A 17,397-nucleotide genomic window follows, 5' to 3' on the forward strand; every position below is an offset into this window, starting at 1 on the left:
CTATTCGTTCTGCGCTAGTGTACCTAATGTGGTGCATAATGTTGACATTAATTCGGGACTGCCACATACAGAGTCCTGTTAATTCATTTAATGGGTAATACAATCAGCATTTGCAAAACAAAGTATGTTGAAAGACAACTGAAGGCTTCGGTAAAATTCCACCAATACATTTCCAAAATGTAGTGAAAACCTGCTATTTCCCTCCTCTGTGCACATAGTTGAGTCCATTCATACACCTGTTCAAGTAAAATAACCAATTTGGAAAAATATCTTTGGCATGTACATTTGTAACATTACTAATAATACTCATTTGCAAATAGTGGCGTCAATAGAGTACGGTATTGTTTTGTTGTTCTTCATGTGATGGCTGTTGCATTATGGAAAGCCGTTTGTTCCATATTTTTGACATCCATCTCAAGGTCCATGTGCTAATATGCTCTTTGTCCTCACTTGTAAAATTCAGTGTACTAGTAAAGCACGTTTCCCATGATCGTATGACACGAGTTCACTACCAGGACGATGTTACCAGTGAGGCAAAATAACTAACTGTATGACCAGTAGTGCGCTAAATTGTCTAAGTGAGGACAAAAACGGATTAGTGAATTGACTTTAGCATGATATCAAAGTTATGGACTAAACACTAAAACGGCTTTCCACATTTGCATAGGACAATTACCACCATGTCAGGTCTCATTAAAAAATACAAATACTGTGACAAAGGTCTCATGTAACACGGAAAGTCACCTTGCTTACTATTGACATTTATTAACTGTCATGTAATTGAGGCTGCTAGATTTTAACTTTATGTACAAATATGTGGCTGCGGAACCCAGAAATCTCACCAAGTTACAAACAATGCAAACTAAAGCAATTTTAAAAAAAAAAGATACAACAAAAGCTTTTATCGATTAAAAAAATATTTTACATTAGTAATCACTTAAAAATACATTTGCATATTAGAAAAGTCAAAATAAGCATGTAACACTTAGGGGGAAACAAAAGAGTCAATCCTGTGTAAATATTGTCGTTGAGGCAACCTTCATTCCGCATGGTACGCCGCTTTACTTTCTATAAGCTGAAGAATAGAAAAGAATATGTGGTACATATACAAATCATTTCAGAGCACAACCGTCGCAGACAGGAATGAGGAAAAAAAATCACAAAGGAGTACAACGGACACACTCAAAACAAAAAAGTACAATTAAAATGAGAATATAAATATGTTTCAGACTTTCGACTTTAAGTCGAATCCAGTCTTTTTCAGCATATTCACTAATTATATTTTTTTATTTATATTTTTTTTCGTGGGGCAAGAGTCTTATTCAATTAAAACTCACCCTCTTTGCTGTTTTGTGCCCAAGCCAAAAGCCATGTCTAGCATAAAAAATATTTTGATAGCATCTTGCTGTCAAGGAACAAATTCCCTCCGAAGGGTGATAAGAGTTTTGCTTGGAAAAAGTACAATTATTTTCGGGTGGCCTTTTCTAGAAGGGGGTGGGGGGGGGGGGGGCTTCTCATCCACTTTTTTTCTTGTAGGTTTACTGTAGACGTAATACTCCTTCATGTAAAATACACTCATCAAAATCATGGGTTGAGTTTCTCATCCCAAGACGTTGGCACATAGAAAATGTTTAGCCAATATGAAATGTCCTTTCTTGAGAGATGACGACGTACCATTTTAGTTGGGTGGAGGGGGGGGTGGGAGTGCATACCATATTGGGATCGTTTAGCTTTTTTTTTTTTTTAGACGTTCTTATTGAGCTGTAACGGCCGTCAAAGTGCATGATACATATTTTGATTGTGGTAGTCCTACTTAGATGTTAGCTACAGAGCAGCAGTTAGTCATTACGTTTGGTAATAAAAGGCACAATTAGATGGCAGTGTGGACTCCACTTCGGAACACCTGGAATAGAAATTGTTGAACTTGATTGATAATCATCCATATCGTTAACCTTTGCAATTATTTCATAATTTGTGGAGAAAAACAATTTCAGTGGAAGCAGATGCTCAAAAAAAATTAAAACAAACCTTGCCATGCAAATTAGGGGTTACATCGCTGCCGTGACAACAGAACAAAGGAATCGTAATCAATCCTGCAAGTAGCCCTTAATCTATTGCACTGGAATACGTTTTGCAATTACAAGACAGTAAATAAAAACACATGGCTGCAATGCCAACACTGTTTAAAGCATTATGTTGTAACCTCATGATGGACATTCAACATTTTCTCCTTGGGCTCAAGTTATTGGAACGTGGCTACATTCAATGAAATGAGGAAGGTGGTACAGGGAGGTGCATGAAAGTGGCAACAAACTGGGGTGCACACATTCTGATTAAGACCAAATGGACGTATTTATTGTTCCGCTCCTCTGAAATTTAGGGAAAAGAGATGTAGTGTAGTTAAGGAAAGAAGGGAACGCCCATTCAGTGTAATCCAATACCATGCTTTTCTGTTAATTGTAGTTGCCATAGAACAGAGAAAACGTACGCCTGTGAATATTGTCGTATGCTCTGTATGCATTATTGTTTTAAGGTGTGCAATTACCGTAGCCGTTATGCGAACCTCCGTTCGCCCGTCTGACGTTTCACATTATAAGATAGCATTAAGCTAACAGATGTCTGTAAAATTCAATTGTCTTTTGGTTGAAACACTTAGTATTTCAACATAAATGTTTAATTATCATTTTTTATGTGTCAGTTTTACAGTAAACTTCAACTGGGAGAAACAAACGGCCTGAAGCAAGCACACTCGGCTTCTTTTTCAGAGAATTGTTGCAAGCAACAGGGTGAGATCAAGTGCTATAAAGACTTCAAAAAAGTGTTTTGTTACATTTTAATCTGCTCCAGCTGTGTTTGGTGGGTGAAACTACACGATAGGGCAAATTTGAACCGGTTAGATTTCTCCTATGCGATGAATGGCTTCACCGTACCACTGCAATTAATCTCTGTATATTCTAGCAGTCTGGACACATGTCAGTCTTGGTTCTACACCAGACTTCAGGTCAGAGGAGGAGACTCACGATTATCAGTGAAGATATCGATGTGTCAGGTGAGCTGTGTTCGGCAGTTTGAGTAAACCACGCATGAAAAGCAGTAAGAACTTTTTTTTTTTTCTTGCCATGAGTGGGATCGCTCATATTACAAAAAAAATCAATTCAGATGGTAAAAATCAGTGTAACCCGTGAACCGTTCTGGAGATAGTTTGGTTATGATACTGAGCACTTGGATACTCATTTAGCTTCTTCTAATAAAATAGCAGTCCCCTATCTTTCGGTTTCTTTCGCAGATACTCCCTGTGCAAGTCAGATCACTGATTACACCTTTGTTATTTTTAATTTACATTTGTTGGCCTCAACTTGAAGGTGACGAGAACGCTAGAGACAAAAAAAAAAAGAACAATGTTGCTGACATAAAAAATTATCCAATAAAAAGTGCTAAATGATTCCATCTGGTTTGCAAAGAGCAGTCACAGATTTTAAAGGGTGATAGGAAGGGTCCCCCCCACAATGTGGTGACTGGGAAATCAGGTCACATTGTGGCTGAGGGGTGCATAGCGTATAAAGTTTATCAAAGGTGGTCTCCGCTGTAGTCATATCTTGGGTCTCCATCCGTTAATGAACTGCATGAGTTTCTTCACCTGCAGTTTGCTCAGTTTAAAATCCTCGGAGAGAATCTCTTCAGTGAGCTGTAGTAACAAGTTCCCGTCGATCTTCTCCGAAATAAAAAGCGACGTGATGTCGTCTGGGAGGCCGATAAATCGCAAGGATTTTGACACCTCTTCTATGGAGAGGCCGGCCAGGCTGGGCGGGGGCTGCCAATGTGCTGAAGGAGACACCGATATCGAGCTAGCAGTTTCCCGGTGGGAGGTGGAACTCGGGTCTTGGGTTATCTGTTCCTGCTGTGTAACGAGGCAGGAAGTCGAGGTGTCCTGTTGACTGTCGCAGACTGGTCCAAATGCTAAGTCGGAACTCTTCTTCATGCTGTTTGACTTTGCTGTTCTTGGCGGTAGGATGGGGCAAGAGAGGCTCTGCTTGGTGTTGCATTCGTCCATCGGTTTGTCTCGGTACATTTCCGAATTGTAACTGGACGATTTAGTGCAGGACTTGCTTCGAGACTCGTTCCGCAGCCTGAGGCTTTTGGTGCCGTGCGCGTGCTTTTGGCCGTCAAAGTCGACCAGGCTGCAGGTTTTGGGGTTGCTCGTGGACCTGTTTCTCGGGTAACTATAATAGCTTCGGCAGCCGGCGGGGAGAAAGTCGTCCAAAGCGTGACAATCCCCTCCGCTGAAGTTGTTGGGCCAGGACAACCTGGATGACATCCCGTCGGATGGCAAGCGGCTGCTCGGCAACGTGACGCTTGGCTCACCGATGGCGAGGTGGGACCACTTACACGGGTAGCATATGCTTTTTTCCTGTTGGTCAGATGCCTCTTGTTCGCACGATCCACTACTGAAAGGGGGAAAACAAAAAAAAACACATTGGCAGACCTAATTATAATCAACTTTAAAGACAAAACAGTACATGAATAGTAACATCACAATTAGGGTTGCCGAGGGGTGAAAAGTCCCGTGCAAATTTTAATACAATTTTAGATGGTGAAATAATAGAAATTAAATGGAAACGTATAATATTAAAACAGAAATATAAACATTTGGTTTTGTCAAAAGTAGACATCCATGCTTGGATAGTTCTCCTTGTCCACATGCAAGGTCATTTCAGTCCCTTAAATGCTCCATTTCCTAATTAATGGAACACGGATGTACAAACTAGCTCATTGTGTACTGTTCTTAACTGAGGACTACTGTCTGCGTAACTGTTTTTTTTAGAAATGAGATCTGCTGCATGGGCTTCCCAATTGGATTCACTGCCCGAATTCATGAGCTCAGAAAGAAAAATGAAGGCCTTTTCACACTGCACTTAGCAGCGCAAAGTGCATCGTCGGTCAACGCATTTTCTGTGTATGTGCTGAGTAGAAATAAATTGAAAGGCCTTCAATTCAGATGTCAAATGCCCCATCCAATAGGAGAGGTGAAACATTTAAGTCACAGATGTGCATTCAAATGTTTCGAGGTCATTTTAGGTTCATCTTGCTATCCCTAACTTTTCATGTGTCTCTTTTAAAAAAAAAAACATGTGAATGTGTATGCATCATGCTTACATGCTGTGCAGGCCGGAAGAGTAGTAGGAAAGGGTTGGACTTGGCGAGCGGGTCTCTTCCTGCCGAGGCTTCGACAGCATCGGGACCAATGGCATCTGTTTCAAACTACGCGGAGGAATCGGCGGGGCGTTCAATAGGCGGCATTCTTCTTTCACCTAGAAATTGATGATGTGGTTTAGAAATTCGCAGCACGACTAGTATTAATGTCTTGAAGTGAGTTAACCAGGTGGTACTCACAGCTTCAGATTTGGGCGGTACAGGCGGCGGCGTGAGCGCCACATCAGGAATGGTAACTGTGCCAAGGGAGCACGCGAGCGGGCAAGACGGCGTTGCTGTCGTTGTGGTAGCGCAGCCGTTGTTGAGCGCTTGAACACCCTCGGTTAAAGACGACTTGGGGATCTGGTTTCTTAAGTGGTCCAACCACAGCTCCTCATAGGGAACGTCGGACTTAATGACGGATGCCTGCTGGTTGGGGCAATCCAACATTTCGGTGGCAAAACTTTCATTTTCCGCCGAGTCTGTCGGAATGCTGTCGGAGGGCAGAAGTGCCCAATCGCCACAGAGGCTTATGCATCCCTGCAAGTTGACCTCACTGTTGCCATGCAGGTTGCTGCCATAAACGCACACCGAGAGCCGGTGGAAGGACTGCGTCAGTTCGTCTCGGGCGTAGGTTAACGAGCTGGGGATCTGCATGCTGTTGTGACAGCCGTTGGATGTTCCGCCTCCGCAGCAGTTGCCGTTCCCGCCGCTCTGCTTCTTGGGGCTCTTGCCCTCGTCGTTCCAGTCCGTCCTCACATCCCGGACAGCGCGTGAGTAGTCGTCGATGTCAAACTGCTCCTGACAGAAGGAGAACCAGCGATGCACCATGGTGTCCAGCCACAGCTCACCTTGCAGCAGCTCCTCCGGAATAATGAAGCGAGGCAGGGCCACGTGGAGAGGGAAATGGATGGGGATGATTTTGTTGCTTCGCAGGACGCAGCACACGACCACCGTCTTGTTTTGAATGTTGACCAGTTTGTAGCGATGGCCCTCTCGGATGAGGTGGAGGTCGTGCTGGTTGCGAGGCGGACCGCTGGGCACCGTGACGTTGACCGGCAGACGCGTTTTCTCCACGATGTTCCTGATGGTGTGCTCGCCGTCCTGCATCTGAAGCTCCAGCGGGCTGCATGTGCTGAAGCGACCTTTGCACTGGAAAGGTAAGCTGATGCTCTCGTTGGTGCGGTGGTTCATGCATATCAAGCAAGGCATCTTTCCTCGACCCATCTTACTGATGGAGTTTAGCTTCCCGATTTTCTTAAAAATGGTGTTGAATCTGGATTTTTCTTTGGAGGTCTTGGCGTAGAGGATCTCGGCCTGGCCCATTAATGTCAGCTCATCGCCAGTGCTTAGTGTTATATTGTAAACTTCAGTATCTTCGTTGCATTCCCCTGAAGCCATCTGCAAGAAATAATCATTGATACTCTGAAATACTCAAACACAACGCAACACAGAAGATAGAGGTTGTTTTTTTTTCTTATCTACTGCAAAGGCATTGTTTTCAGTGAATGTAAACAGTCATATCCAATATGGGTGTTGTGATTGTGGTTACGTCAGTCAAAAGCTACTTCATGCTTGAGAGACTGAAACATGCTTGTTTTCATTCCTTGAACACACAATGAAGCTAATCCTCCCACAAAATCTAATCATTTTTCACAGTTCAGAATAATACCATTGATGAGTTTTAATGTGAATAAATGACAAGACTGGCTGGAAACGTTTCCCCCCACCCCAATTCTCCCTTTTGAAATATTAGCCATACCTTAACATTGAATGTGATTTCTTCCATGACGTAAACCCTTTCAGGAAACGCTTTGGCCACCTCTTCCACACTGTTGAAGTATTGCACAGGCTCTTTGACATCTCGATCCTGTTCCAGCAGCTTAAACTGACCTGAAGTTAAAAAAAAAGTGCTATTTAAACTGTCAACTTTGTCATTTAACATTTTCAAAAACAAGCAAATGTACATTTGTATATCGTCACAAAGTTGCGGTGCACTTAATTATCTCAATGCGGGAAAGCCGATGTGGCTGTGTGAGTTATCTGAAAGGGACGCTAAAAAAAAATAATTGGAGCTTTTGGTCTCGTAACATGTCGGAAAAAATTGGCAAGTATTTTACGTATCCTACCTTCATAGTGAACAGGAATTTCTATTTTAGGTCCAATCACGTAGTGTCCTTCATCGAGACTATGAGCAGTGATAGTTGTCCACCGACGACAGGAATGAATCAAGAGGTAGTCATTGTCTCGAAGCCCTTCAACCATCTGGCCTGGAGAGAATTTGAATCAAATTTACAATATAAAATATGACAATCAGACATAAATGTGCATGCTAGATAGCTTTGCTTTTTATGTACAGTAACATTTTCAAGTATGGTTCTGTTGCATTTAACAAATGAACAATACATTTGCATTGAATCGGTAAGAGACACTTGTCTTTCAACATTTATTTAGGTTAAAATGATTTATTCGTTTATTTAAATTTGAGGATTAAAGTTTAAAGCAAACTAAAATCCAAAATAGGAATATTACATAAAACACAAGAAATGCAATTGTTAATATAGAAATTAGTTGGAATTGGTCTTGTGATAAGAGTTTCACTTTATTTTTAACTGGATTATGACCTAAATGCACTTTTAAATGACATGCTGATTTCATCCCGTTTTGTGCATATTTGCCATGCAGTAAAGCGCGTGCAATCTCCAAATGCAGCTGTCATCAACAGTCATTACTTTTCACTGACATACACACACAGCAAGAGCACCTCATTTGCAGAACTCGGTCGTGTGTGCACGTAGTTTGCACAGTAAATAAAACGCATATTACAATCTCCAAAATATAAACGTCCACTGTTAGCAATGACATAAATACAACTCGCAGTTAGTAGCAAGTAAAAGAGTTAGCTCCGAACACTTCGCAGCGTCCTATAAAAGTGACTGACCGTTGTCCAGCTTGACGATTTGAGGCAACCTATAAGCACTGACAAGTTGATCTAATGGCAAGGCCGTCGTACTCCACGTAACATCTTTTAAATTATTGTACAACATTGTTCCAAGGTCCATCTTGCTAGCTTATATTAGCCCACAAGAGGGCTAGCTACGTGTAAACACGGTCACGCAATACTACGCAGCGCTCATAAAACCAACGATTGCATCGGAACGCCATTTACGGCTTTGTACTTGGCACGATGCCTCTTAATTTTTGCATAGTATTGCCTATTCATCTCTTTACGTCCCATTAAAATGCGTAATCTAATCATAAAGCAGAGCCATGTTTGTTTAGTTACCGACTACAACCAGTCAGACGAATAACGGAAATGCGTAATTATTCTTACAAAATAAGACATTTGTCGTCTGGCTCTCGCTCACCCGCACTTTCAGTGTAATATTTAATTGTTATTTCTATAATATTATGTAAAATATTTTAATGGCAGTAACAGTCTTGTTATGAAATCTAACAATTTATGTGGCTGGATTTAATATTTACCAGCAGCTCTTATTTTAGGGTTTAAAATCAAGCAAAAATAAAGTGGTTATAGTGTTCATGCAGGAAATGAAACGTTTTCAACAGTATGGGTCATTCCAAAAAATATATGTTCTGTCCTCGATTTCAAAATAATGAAGAATTTTACTGTAACTTTTATAAAATTCATTCGAAATATTGTACCACCAATATAATTTACTGGGCGTTTTCTGACCTCGTTCTTTATGACTAACTTACATATAAATACAACGGATAACATTTTTTTGTTGTTGATGTGTCTTTCTCGAAATTGGTAACACATTTAGTGTATAACAGACATTTAAATAAAGATTAGGATTTGAAGTTCACTCAACACGGACTAAATGCAAGCATGTTACTTAAACTATTTAGCCATAGAGGACGAGAAAAAGGGAGCTATCAACTCAGCAGAAGTGTCATCAAGTTAATTGTTCTAATTAATGATTAGTGCTATCTTTTTATATAATTTGCATGACTGTGGGAGAAAACACACACAAAATACAATCTCCCATAATCTGTCCCCTTAAAATATGAATTGTTACAAATTGGGCAAGAGTAGTGATAGTGTAGTACTGTGTGCCAACTCTGAATGTCATCACTTCCTGATCTAAATCAGAGGAGCTTCCTTCATTTGCTGTGTGATCACACAGTGCAGTCCTACCCAGTGACTAACCATGTCTTTTTTGGACACCCTGCGCCAGTGGGATGACGCTGTAACATGTGTGGACAGAAACGATTTGACTGAAGCGCTGAGAATTTTCCTGGCCATCCATGAGCCAAACTCCAAAATCTGTTTTAACATCGGTTGTCTCCAGCTTCTCAACCAAAACCTGGATGATGCTGAAAAGGTAATGTGTGTATTTGTTAAAAAACTCCATGAATAGAAATAGATCGCTGATATTAATTATTAAAGTTTGTTTAATCTGGAAAAAAACCCCGATATATTCTTTACCCTGAAAGCGCAAGTCGCTGAAAAAGAAGAAGTACTTACCATTTCTCATTTGTTCTGAAGGAAGTAACGCGTGCTTTGTCTTTGTCTCAGGCCTTTGACTGCAGCATATGCAAGGACGAGCATTTGGCGGTCGCATTCTTTCAAAGAGGAATCACCTTTTATAAAATGATGAGGTGAGGCCTGCTTGTCACTTTCATAACTTCAACACTCTGCTTTCCATGAATTTTCCATTAAATAACCAATCTGGTGTGTTGCTTTCAAGGTATGAGGAGAGTGTTGGTGATTTCCAACTTGCTCTCAGGGCTTTGCGGGGCAACCAGCTAATAGACTACAAAGTACTTGGGCTCAGATACAAGTTATATGCATGCGAGGTAAGAACGTTTCACTCGTACATTTCTTTGCATCAAATAACCTCCATCTTAAACCTCCACTCAAAGATGTCATTTTTTTAATCAAGAGACTTTATCTTATGAAGCTTTCTCACATTTTCTTACCCAGTGTTAATGTGTTTTAAAAGCTCATGAAAGTGTCATTCACCAGGTCCTGCACAACATGGCCCTGTCAGAGGCTCACTTGGGTCAGTGGGAAAAAGCCCAGAAGAGCCTTGCAAAGGCTCTGGAATACAAGACGGACGGCAAGCTCAGCATTATCGACAGAGCTATGCAATCCACCCTGGTCTGTTCACATGTTGCTCTCTAAGACTCAATGGTGAGATTCGAATACAAAGAAAGGTTATCTAATCCTTGTAAATATTGCTTTCATCACCAGAAACAAAAGGTTTTTAAAGTAGTAGAGTTCCCATCCACTGTGCTGTTTAGACCAAATAAGCACTATGTTGCTGAATTGGAGAAAAAGGACTACTTGGGAAAAGCCAAGGTAATACATCCTCTACTAACGAACTAAAACAAATAACTGCAAACTGACCATTTAGCTTGAATATCTTTATTTTTTAGGTGGTTGCTTCTGTTGTTCCCCAGGATCACTTCTCTGGATTTGCCCCTTTACAGCCACAAGTAATGCATACTAATTAGATTCTTTTTTGGTATTTTATGAACTGTTGCAAGAAAAAGTATGAAGCCTTTGGAATTAGCTCAATGTCTGCATAAAATTGCTCATAAAATGTGATCGTAAAAACAAAAAGTGTTTTCTTATAGTTACGGTCAATACTGATTGTATTGCAAATTTGACATTTTTCCCCCCTACATACAGGTTGAACAGGAACCTTCGGGTCCAAGGGAGCCTGAGGTTCTGAGGTAATAAAAGTTAAACATCATTGTAGCTGAAGCTGGGAATAATGAAATTAAGCAATTTTTGTTTGTGATTTCTCATTTTTACATCTTACCACAAGCAAAATTGCAAGTCTTTTTACGTAATCCATGTTTACAATGCATTTCTCTTATGCCAATTGATGACATGAAAGACCTCTTCTTTTTTAAGAGCTTTGGAAGGAGATCCTCACATCGTGCGCTATGAGTTTAATCCCGAGACAAGTGATGAGCTGGCTGTTGTTCCCGGCAACATTGTTTTTGTCCTACAGAAAGGTTCGGACAACTGGGCTTCAGTCCTTTTCAACGGAAGAGTAAGTCTGCTGCCTCTCACTAATACTAGCATACATACTGTACCTCAAATGCACATGACGATTTTTATTTTTATTTTTTCATATTAACCGATTCAAATACAGAAAGGACTTGTTCCTTATAATTACCTGGAACATCTGGAAATGTCCTTGGGCGCTCAGCAGAAGCACGTGAGGCTCCTTTGTTAGCATATTAATCATATTCAAAACCTTTCTTGACACTGTTGATGAAGCAAACCTTTTCTGGGCTATGCTTATTGGAAAACAGAAACTATCAGAACCACCGAGTCGGGTACCGCCAACCAGACCAGAAAGGAAACAAGGTATATATTGTTTATTAGACAATAAATTGACAAAATGAATCCCGTTTGGTAATCAGAAAACAAATGCTCCTTTTGTTAAGGTCTTGTTCGTGGTGACAGCAGCAGTCAAGACTTACAACAGAGGGTATGCAATCAGGAAAATGTGTAAAAAGTGTATAGAAGACTTCTCGAAATGATCGTGTCCTCGTTGCAGGAAGCCCAGCCTTCGGACAACTTGTGTATTGTCAAAGTGCATTACAAATTTAACTTTGCAGTGTCACTCGCCAGAGACTTTACTTATAAGACGCTGATTGAAAAGATCAGTAAGAAACTGAACCTCTCTTCCTTGTCAGTCACACTGAGGTAAGGTACACAACATTAATACAAACTTACATTATTTTGTCAGTTTTTTTTGTAATTACAAATTTGTGTTCATTTGTGGAGGTTAACATCAGATGCAGCAAGTGCCATTAATGACGATACAGACATGGAGAGTGTTTGGAGTGCTCATAGCAAGCACCTCACATTGTGGTGTAATACCAAAGAAGTGAGTATATAACTTTGAATGCGCAAAAAAAAAAAAAGGGGGGGGGGTTATGCTCAGCTGGTGTTAACCCGTTGGGTAGTTTTTGTGACTGTAAAATAAAGCTGAGGATACGTAATATAATCCGTCTGTGTACTATCACTGACGATAAATTAATTGCAGGCTCTTGTGAAGCAAACTGCAGTAGAGCCGCAGAGCAACGAGGCCGTTTTTGTGGCGCTTCACTCCTACGAGTCAACAAATCCAGAGGATCTTTGTTTTAATCAAGGGGATAAAATCAGACTCATCTCAAAAAGTGAGAAACCATCTCTAAGCATAATACGTTGTTAACCGATCACACATGATGAAATGATTCTCCCTCTCAGTTAACCAGGACTGGTTGGAAGGACATTCTAATGGGAACACTGGCATCTTTCCTGCATCCTTTGTGGAAGAAGTTCCCGTGAATGACCAGTGATGCTTACAAATGTAAATGCGCAACTTGAGGGGCGAGATGCTTAAAGAATGGAGTCAACTTTCCACATCATGTCCACTTAAAGTGTTTAATTGCTGATAATTTAAAGTCATTCCATGAAAAGTTGCCACTATGCTCCTTCTTCTTCATAGGCGATAGCGATGCCTCTCCTGCCCTCCACTGCTTTCCCCACAGGCGTCTCCCCCAACTTCTGCTCCAAGCCACGCCAGCTGCGCGTCGCCAGAAACGATGCTGAAATGACAGAGTGAACACTTGATTGTGGTTTCATTTTGTACTGCAAGTTCACTACAATAAACAAGAAAATCCATCCACACGTCTTCTAGAGTTTTAAATGACATGTACCAGCAGTGTTGTTGTTGGCCACAGTCAGCGTCTGGTTCCTTAGGACAAGTGAAGAGCTACACGAGGATTGGGCGTGATCATGCTCCAGCTTGTTGCTCCTCAGCGCTCCGGTGATTAAAGACACGTCCGTCTCATCACAGTCTTCCTGCCCCTCAGCCAAAGGTATGAAATTGTGTCCACCTAAGCCAAAATATAGAATTGCAACAGCCATGAAGACAAACTTTAAGAGACAAATGAAGACATACGTAGCACTCAAAAGTCAAGGCTTTGAAGTCGATAAAGTGGATTCAAACCTGGCAAGAGATGGCGAAAGTCAGTGACGTATTCGGCAGTCCATTCCCTGTTCCTGTTGCAGGCCACTTCCATCTCAAATGGCGTCACCACAGGTCTGTAGAACTCGCTGGAGTCCAATAGGGAGTTCTCCGGGCACGAAATCAGAACAAAAATGTCAATTTCCAGAAAGTTGGCCAACTTTGGCACGTTGAGCTTCCCCATGGCAAACACGTAACTCTTCTTCCCCGCGCTGCGGATCGTCTCTTTCAGTTGCTGGATTATAGCCAGGTAGTCGGCCACGCCAAGAGTGCCCACCAAGATGCCCACAACGTTGGCATCCTTCGCCCTCTCGATAGCGTAGAAGCGCTTCATCAGTGCACGGTTGACGCCGCCCGACTCCAACCTTCCTGTAGATGTCACGGGGTCGAAGGAGGAGAAGGAGCAGCGATTCCACGTCATCATGAAGTTTCGCAAGGTTGGTCCGTCTTGGCCGATATAGAACGCATTGTAATCTTCGATACTCAGTCCGCTCTTCAGTGAAAACTGCCTTCCAAAGCGAATGCAAGACTGTTCCGCGTCAGGTTCGCTTTTACTTTGGCCGTGGCTATAACACTGCTCGCCTTCCACAACAAGTTGTGAAGAAACAACGTTTGGATAGTCTTCACACAACAGAGTCACCAGATTTTCTGAGGAGGGAAAAAAATTAATTAAAATCAGCTCCGAGGGGGCAATCGCACCTTTCCCAAGGTCAAACACTTTTCAGGATCCAGTTTTACACGACAGCATATTAAAAATAAATGCATAGACAGGAAACCTTGTTTGCAAACTACCTTGTTTGTGTAAAAGAATATTTTAGGGCAAAACAAAAAGATGACATGTAGAAAAAGAGAAGTATCTTCTGCCACCTCATCCATTACAAAATAAAGCATTTAAATTATGATTTAGCCAAATTCCAAGCACACACAGTCACATGGTGAGATAAATCCTATCTTTGTCTGCTTACCGATAGCATGTGTGTATCTGACATCATACAGGATGAGGATGTTAGCCTGTGTGTCAGTGTACAGTTCTCTGAAGGCTGAGTTGCACTTGTCCAAGTCGATGCTTGCTCTCTCAAAGACGTACATGAGGGGCAACCGCTTCGACGGGCTCAGGCAGGCGCGGCCGTAGTGCACCATGCAGTCGGCTCCAACGTGCTCTGCTGCCACCTCGTCCACACAGCAACTAAAAAAAAAAAGCACACAAAAGTGAAATCTCAAATGGAGTCAGTCAAGACTAATGTTTAAATAATCCTAACAATTACCTGCCATAGGAGGTGTCCCCCAGAATGAACACCTTTGCCTGAGTAATTCTTTCGATTTCAGCTGCAATTGCGGTCGAATCGTGCAAGAGTTCATCAGGAAACTGTAGCGCAACCTTCGACATAGAGAGAGAAAACAAGCACGCTATTTTAAGTCTATTTACTACACTGTTGAAGGTGCAATGCGGCTTAAATTTTCAAAAAATACGGCAAATGTTTGTAACCACCTTCTTGAAGTGATTATGACAGACAAAGTCGCAGGTCTTCTGAATTTGATAGAACTTATCAAGCTCTCCCAGAGGCGTTCTCCTCGTCTCTTGGACGTCAACCTGTCGCTGAATTACATTTTCCGAGCTGCTGCTGAACGCATCAGCCATGACTACAGTACATACAGCGTTCTGTAAACATGGCACACACGTTAGCCATACACGACAACAATGAGTCAGTTATCACAGAAGCTAAGAATCGTAAGTTAAACAACACGGCATCGAATTGTAACTGTAGCATGAACTTAAAGTATATCGTTTACGTGACGCTTAATTTTACGTGAATTACTTACGTCCTGTTTCGCAAAATTGTCTTAGCTTGACTTTATATATTCCCAGTTGACACAATACGTATTTAATACTAACAACATTACAACAGCTGCATTCCTGGGTAAAATTACAATTACATGGCAGTTCGCCGGAAAATGTGAGCAGCAAACATGCGTTACCAAAGATGTGGTTTTTTCCGATAGTCCTTACACTTCCGGTTCAACCTCGTTTCAAAATAAAAGCAAAAGAATACACGCTTGGTTATTGCAAGTACTGTACTGTACTGTACAGGCACGCTCAGTTACATTCAGATCTCTTCCTGATTGTTATGTGAGATTTTTCCAAGCAAAATATTTACTGAAGTTATGACATTTTGAGGTTACAACCAGCAATTAGCTAAAACTGTTGCAGAGGCTATAAACCAATTTAAGTTACTAAGATCTTACCGTGACAGAGAAGCTTACCACAACATGAACACGTGGTCCATTTATTTCCTCGTACATTCCCAATAGCCTTTCAATGGATGGGCATGGTAACGACAAGCTGTGACAGCTGGCAGAAACGTTTTTCCTCTTCAGGTCGAAACGCACCCGCCGAGGCAAAAGGAACATTTCTACTTATGTAGAATTGACCACCAATAAATAAATTACAATTGAGAAATATTAAAACACACACCTACCTCCTGTGCCAGACCAGTTTAGTTATCTGTATCCCATGATGACAATAACATCCCCAGCTGTTGAACTCCAAGATCTTTGGTTCCACTTTTGCCTCGTAATAATTGTAGATCGAGTAACTGCTGACAAAAACCCCAATGAATTGTGCACCAAGATAGTTGTGGAGATCATCCTACGTCGGGTTAGTGACCGTCGTCCTCTCTGGACATCTCCTTTTCCTTTAAAGTCTTTTCAATTAATTTTCAGCACGAGTCCTAAGTCATGTGATGAAGTTCTAGTCCCCAAGACATCCTTTCTGGCCTTTGAGTCCACTTGAACACGGGCATAATTTGCGGGCCAGTCTTCCAAAGAAAACTTGGCACATCAAGCCAACCTTGGTTTTGCAGAAAGTCCTTTATTCCCCTGTATGCTGAAAATGTCCAACACGCAAGCGTTCAAAACAGATTCCCTTCTGCTTTATGAAACGGCTATTTTCCGCTGTGTTACTTACCTTCAAAATGTTGGCATTTCCCCAAAAGGTTTGTACATGAACAGCAAGAAATCCACTGATGGATCATATTGGGATGTCTTAGGATAGCTGTTTTGTGGTACATATGCCTCAATATGTCCAAAGATAAGGTCAGACAGAACCCGCACATGTAAAAAAAAAACATCCTTGCAAATGAGCCCGTTGATTGCATGAGTACCCAACATCGTGAACCAGAGGTCTCCGTTGATCCCAGAGCTTGAACGGCAACTTTTTCCATAGTGATTATAATATCCAACTTTTGCACGTACGCAAGGAGTTTCCAGAATGTTCTTGAAGATCTCTTGCCAAAATGTAGCCACGTTTGTGCGGCAAGATCTGCCAACTACAAACAATTTCCTTCGGCTGTCCGCTTGGGAACTGCTCCAAAATAGTACAGTCGGCTTTGCTAACTTTGTGTTCCACTCTGAAATATCCAAAAATTGATTTCCTTCAGACGTAGGAATACGTATGATAGTGACATCTCCGGATGTAATTTGATTGGTTTGTGGCATCTTTTGATTCCTCCAAGCGGCCGTGCGAGCAGACATATCTTTTCTCATTTCCAAATTCCTTTGATCACGTGTGTCAGGATGTTGCTTTGGCCGCACATCCATCTCGAGCTTTTTACTTTGTTGACATGACCAATCCTTTCCCTGATCCAGGTTCATATTCCTTAGCTGTTGGGTTAAGAGCTTGACCTGATACCCACTTCCTCTTTTGCTTTTCAAAATGAGAGCTCATATGGATTTGCACAGGTGCCATGGTGTGCTGCTCCCTCAGACCCAGCAATTGACCAAACCAAAACACACCACATGGAAAATACACTTCCATGTAAAAAAAAAAAAAAAGTCTAAATGAAAATAACCTACCGTAGATGATGTGTCCACCTACCTTCTTGAATTGATTCCGACAGACGAAGTTGCAGCTCTTCTGAATCAAGCTCTTCCTGCGGAGTGCTCCTTGTCTCTTCGACATCAACTTGATGCCGTCTTACACTTTCCGAGCTGCTGCTGAGCGCATCAACTACGACTGCAGTACATACAGCGGCTACAAACCTGACACTTATCTTAGCTGTTCATAATGAGGCAGTTATTAAAGTTAAGAATCGTTTAACCCGACAAGATGCCATCAAATTATAATAATGGCATTGAGTATATGGTTAACGCAACACTTCATTTAAAGGTTTTTCCACTTACATCCAGTTTGTAAAATTAGCTTTCC

General features: G+C 41.5%; 4 protein-coding genes across 8 annotated transcripts in view; 2 read left to right on the plus strand and 2 right to left on the minus strand.

Annotated features, from left to right (window-relative positions):
• The window catches only part of prkdc (protein kinase, DNA-activated, catalytic subunit), a 35,169-nt gene extending 29,292 nt beyond the window's left edge, over positions 1 to 5,877 (plus strand). Inside the window, exons 87-89 of one of the 5 annotated variants that reach the window (XM_088283283.1) lie at positions 2,699 to 2,786; positions 2,959 to 3,049; positions 5,761 to 5,877. In XM_088283283.1, coding sequence (XP_088139409.1) covers positions 2,699 to 2,786; positions 2,959 to 3,032 — 162 coding nt within the window. In that variant the 3' untranslated portion in view covers positions 3,033 to 3,049; positions 5,761 to 5,877. Of the gene's footprint in view, positions 1 to 2,698 lie in introns of all 5 variants that reach the window. The other 4 variants (XM_088283285.1, XM_088283282.1, XM_088283284.1 and 1 more) reach the window with 4 other exon arrangements.
• Positions 74 to 8,555, minus strand: garem1 (GRB2 associated regulator of MAPK1 subtype 1). Its single transcript, XM_088283287.1, has 6 exons — positions 8,132 to 8,555; positions 7,320 to 7,460; positions 6,953 to 7,083; positions 5,392 to 6,591; positions 5,155 to 5,309; positions 74 to 4,445 (listed from the first exon to the last, which is right to left on the minus strand). The coding sequence occupies exons 1-6, from the start codon at positions 8,250 to 8,252 to the stop codon at positions 3,590 to 3,592; spliced, it is 2,604 nt and encodes an 867-aa protein (XP_088139413.1). The 5' UTR covers positions 8,253 to 8,555; the 3' UTR covers positions 74 to 3,589.
• A 428-nt stretch (positions 8,556 to 8,983) lies between these two features.
• Positions 8,984 to 12,847, plus strand: ncf2 (neutrophil cytosolic factor 2). The gene is made up of 16 exons (XM_088283288.1): positions 8,984 to 9,539; positions 9,734 to 9,816; positions 9,906 to 10,014; positions 10,184 to 10,318; positions 10,412 to 10,519; positions 10,597 to 10,656; positions 10,853 to 10,896; positions 11,081 to 11,222; positions 11,325 to 11,390; positions 11,488 to 11,542; positions 11,623 to 11,666; positions 11,736 to 11,884; positions 11,966 to 12,068; positions 12,228 to 12,360; positions 12,431 to 12,533; positions 12,672 to 12,847. Exons 1-15 carry the CDS (start codon positions 9,366 to 9,368, stop codon positions 12,520 to 12,522), a joined length of 1,497 nt encoding a protein of 498 aa, XP_088139414.1. The 5' UTR covers positions 8,984 to 9,365; the 3' UTR covers positions 12,523 to 12,533; positions 12,672 to 12,847.
• dph2 (diphthamide biosynthesis 2) lies at positions 12,594 to 15,690 on the minus strand. The gene is made up of 7 exons (XM_088283290.1): positions 15,015 to 15,690; positions 14,683 to 14,853; positions 14,459 to 14,571; positions 14,159 to 14,379; positions 13,176 to 13,841; positions 12,883 to 13,062; positions 12,594 to 12,771 (listed from the first exon to the last, which is right to left on the minus strand). Exons 2-7 carry the CDS (start codon positions 14,830 to 14,832, stop codon positions 12,650 to 12,652), a joined length of 1,452 nt encoding a protein of 483 aa, XP_088139416.1. The 5' UTR covers positions 14,833 to 14,853; positions 15,015 to 15,690; the 3' UTR covers positions 12,594 to 12,649.
• Positions 15,691 to 17,397: the final 1,707 nt, after the last annotated feature.

This window comes from Idiotropiscis lumnitzeri, chromosome 19 (genome assembly GCF_059441095.1).
Source record: "Idiotropiscis lumnitzeri isolate Australia: NSW breed Sydney's pygmy pipehorse chromosome 19, RoL_Ilum_1.0, whole genome shotgun sequence".
Taxonomy (NCBI): Eukaryota; Metazoa; Chordata; class Actinopteri; order Syngnathiformes; family Syngnathidae; genus Idiotropiscis; species Idiotropiscis lumnitzeri.

Bases quoted from the DNA above. Each gene is read 5' to 3' on its own strand.
- garem1 (XM_088283287.1), bottom strand. From the start codon at position 8,252: ATGGACCTTGGAACAATGTTGTACAATAATTTAAAAGATGTTACGTGG. The intron at 7,084-7,319 runs GTAGGATACGTA...TTTTAACTTCAG, and splicing joins AATTCCTGTTCACTATGAAG to GTCAGTTTAAGCTGCTGGAA. The intron at 5,310-5,391 runs GTGAGTACCACC...ATCAATTTCTAG, and splicing joins TACCGCCCAAATCTGAAGCT to GTGAAAGAAGAATGCCGCCT.
- dph2 (XM_088283290.1), bottom strand. From the start codon at position 14,832: ATGGCTGATGCGTTCAGCAGCAGCTCGGAAAATGTAATTCAGCGACAG. The intron at 14,572-14,682 runs GTGGTTACAAAC...TCTATGTCGAAG, and splicing joins GTCATAATCACTTCAAGAAG to GTTGCGCTACAGTTTCCTGA. The intron at 13,842-14,158 runs GTAAGCAGACAA...TTCCCTCCTCAG, and splicing joins CAGATACACACATGCTATCG to AAAATCTGGTGACTCTGTTG.
- ncf2 (XM_088283288.1), top strand. From the start codon at position 9,366: ATGTCTTTTTTGGACACCCTGCGCCAGTGGGATGACGCTGTAACATGT. The intron at 9,817-9,905 runs GTGAGGCCTGCT...GTTGCTTTCAAG, and splicing joins ACCTTTTATAAAATGATGAG to GTATGAGGAGAGTGTTGGTG. The intron at 12,069-12,227 runs GTGAGTATATAA...AATTAATTGCAG, and splicing joins TGTGGTGTAATACCAAAGAA to GCTCTTGTGAAGCAAACTGC.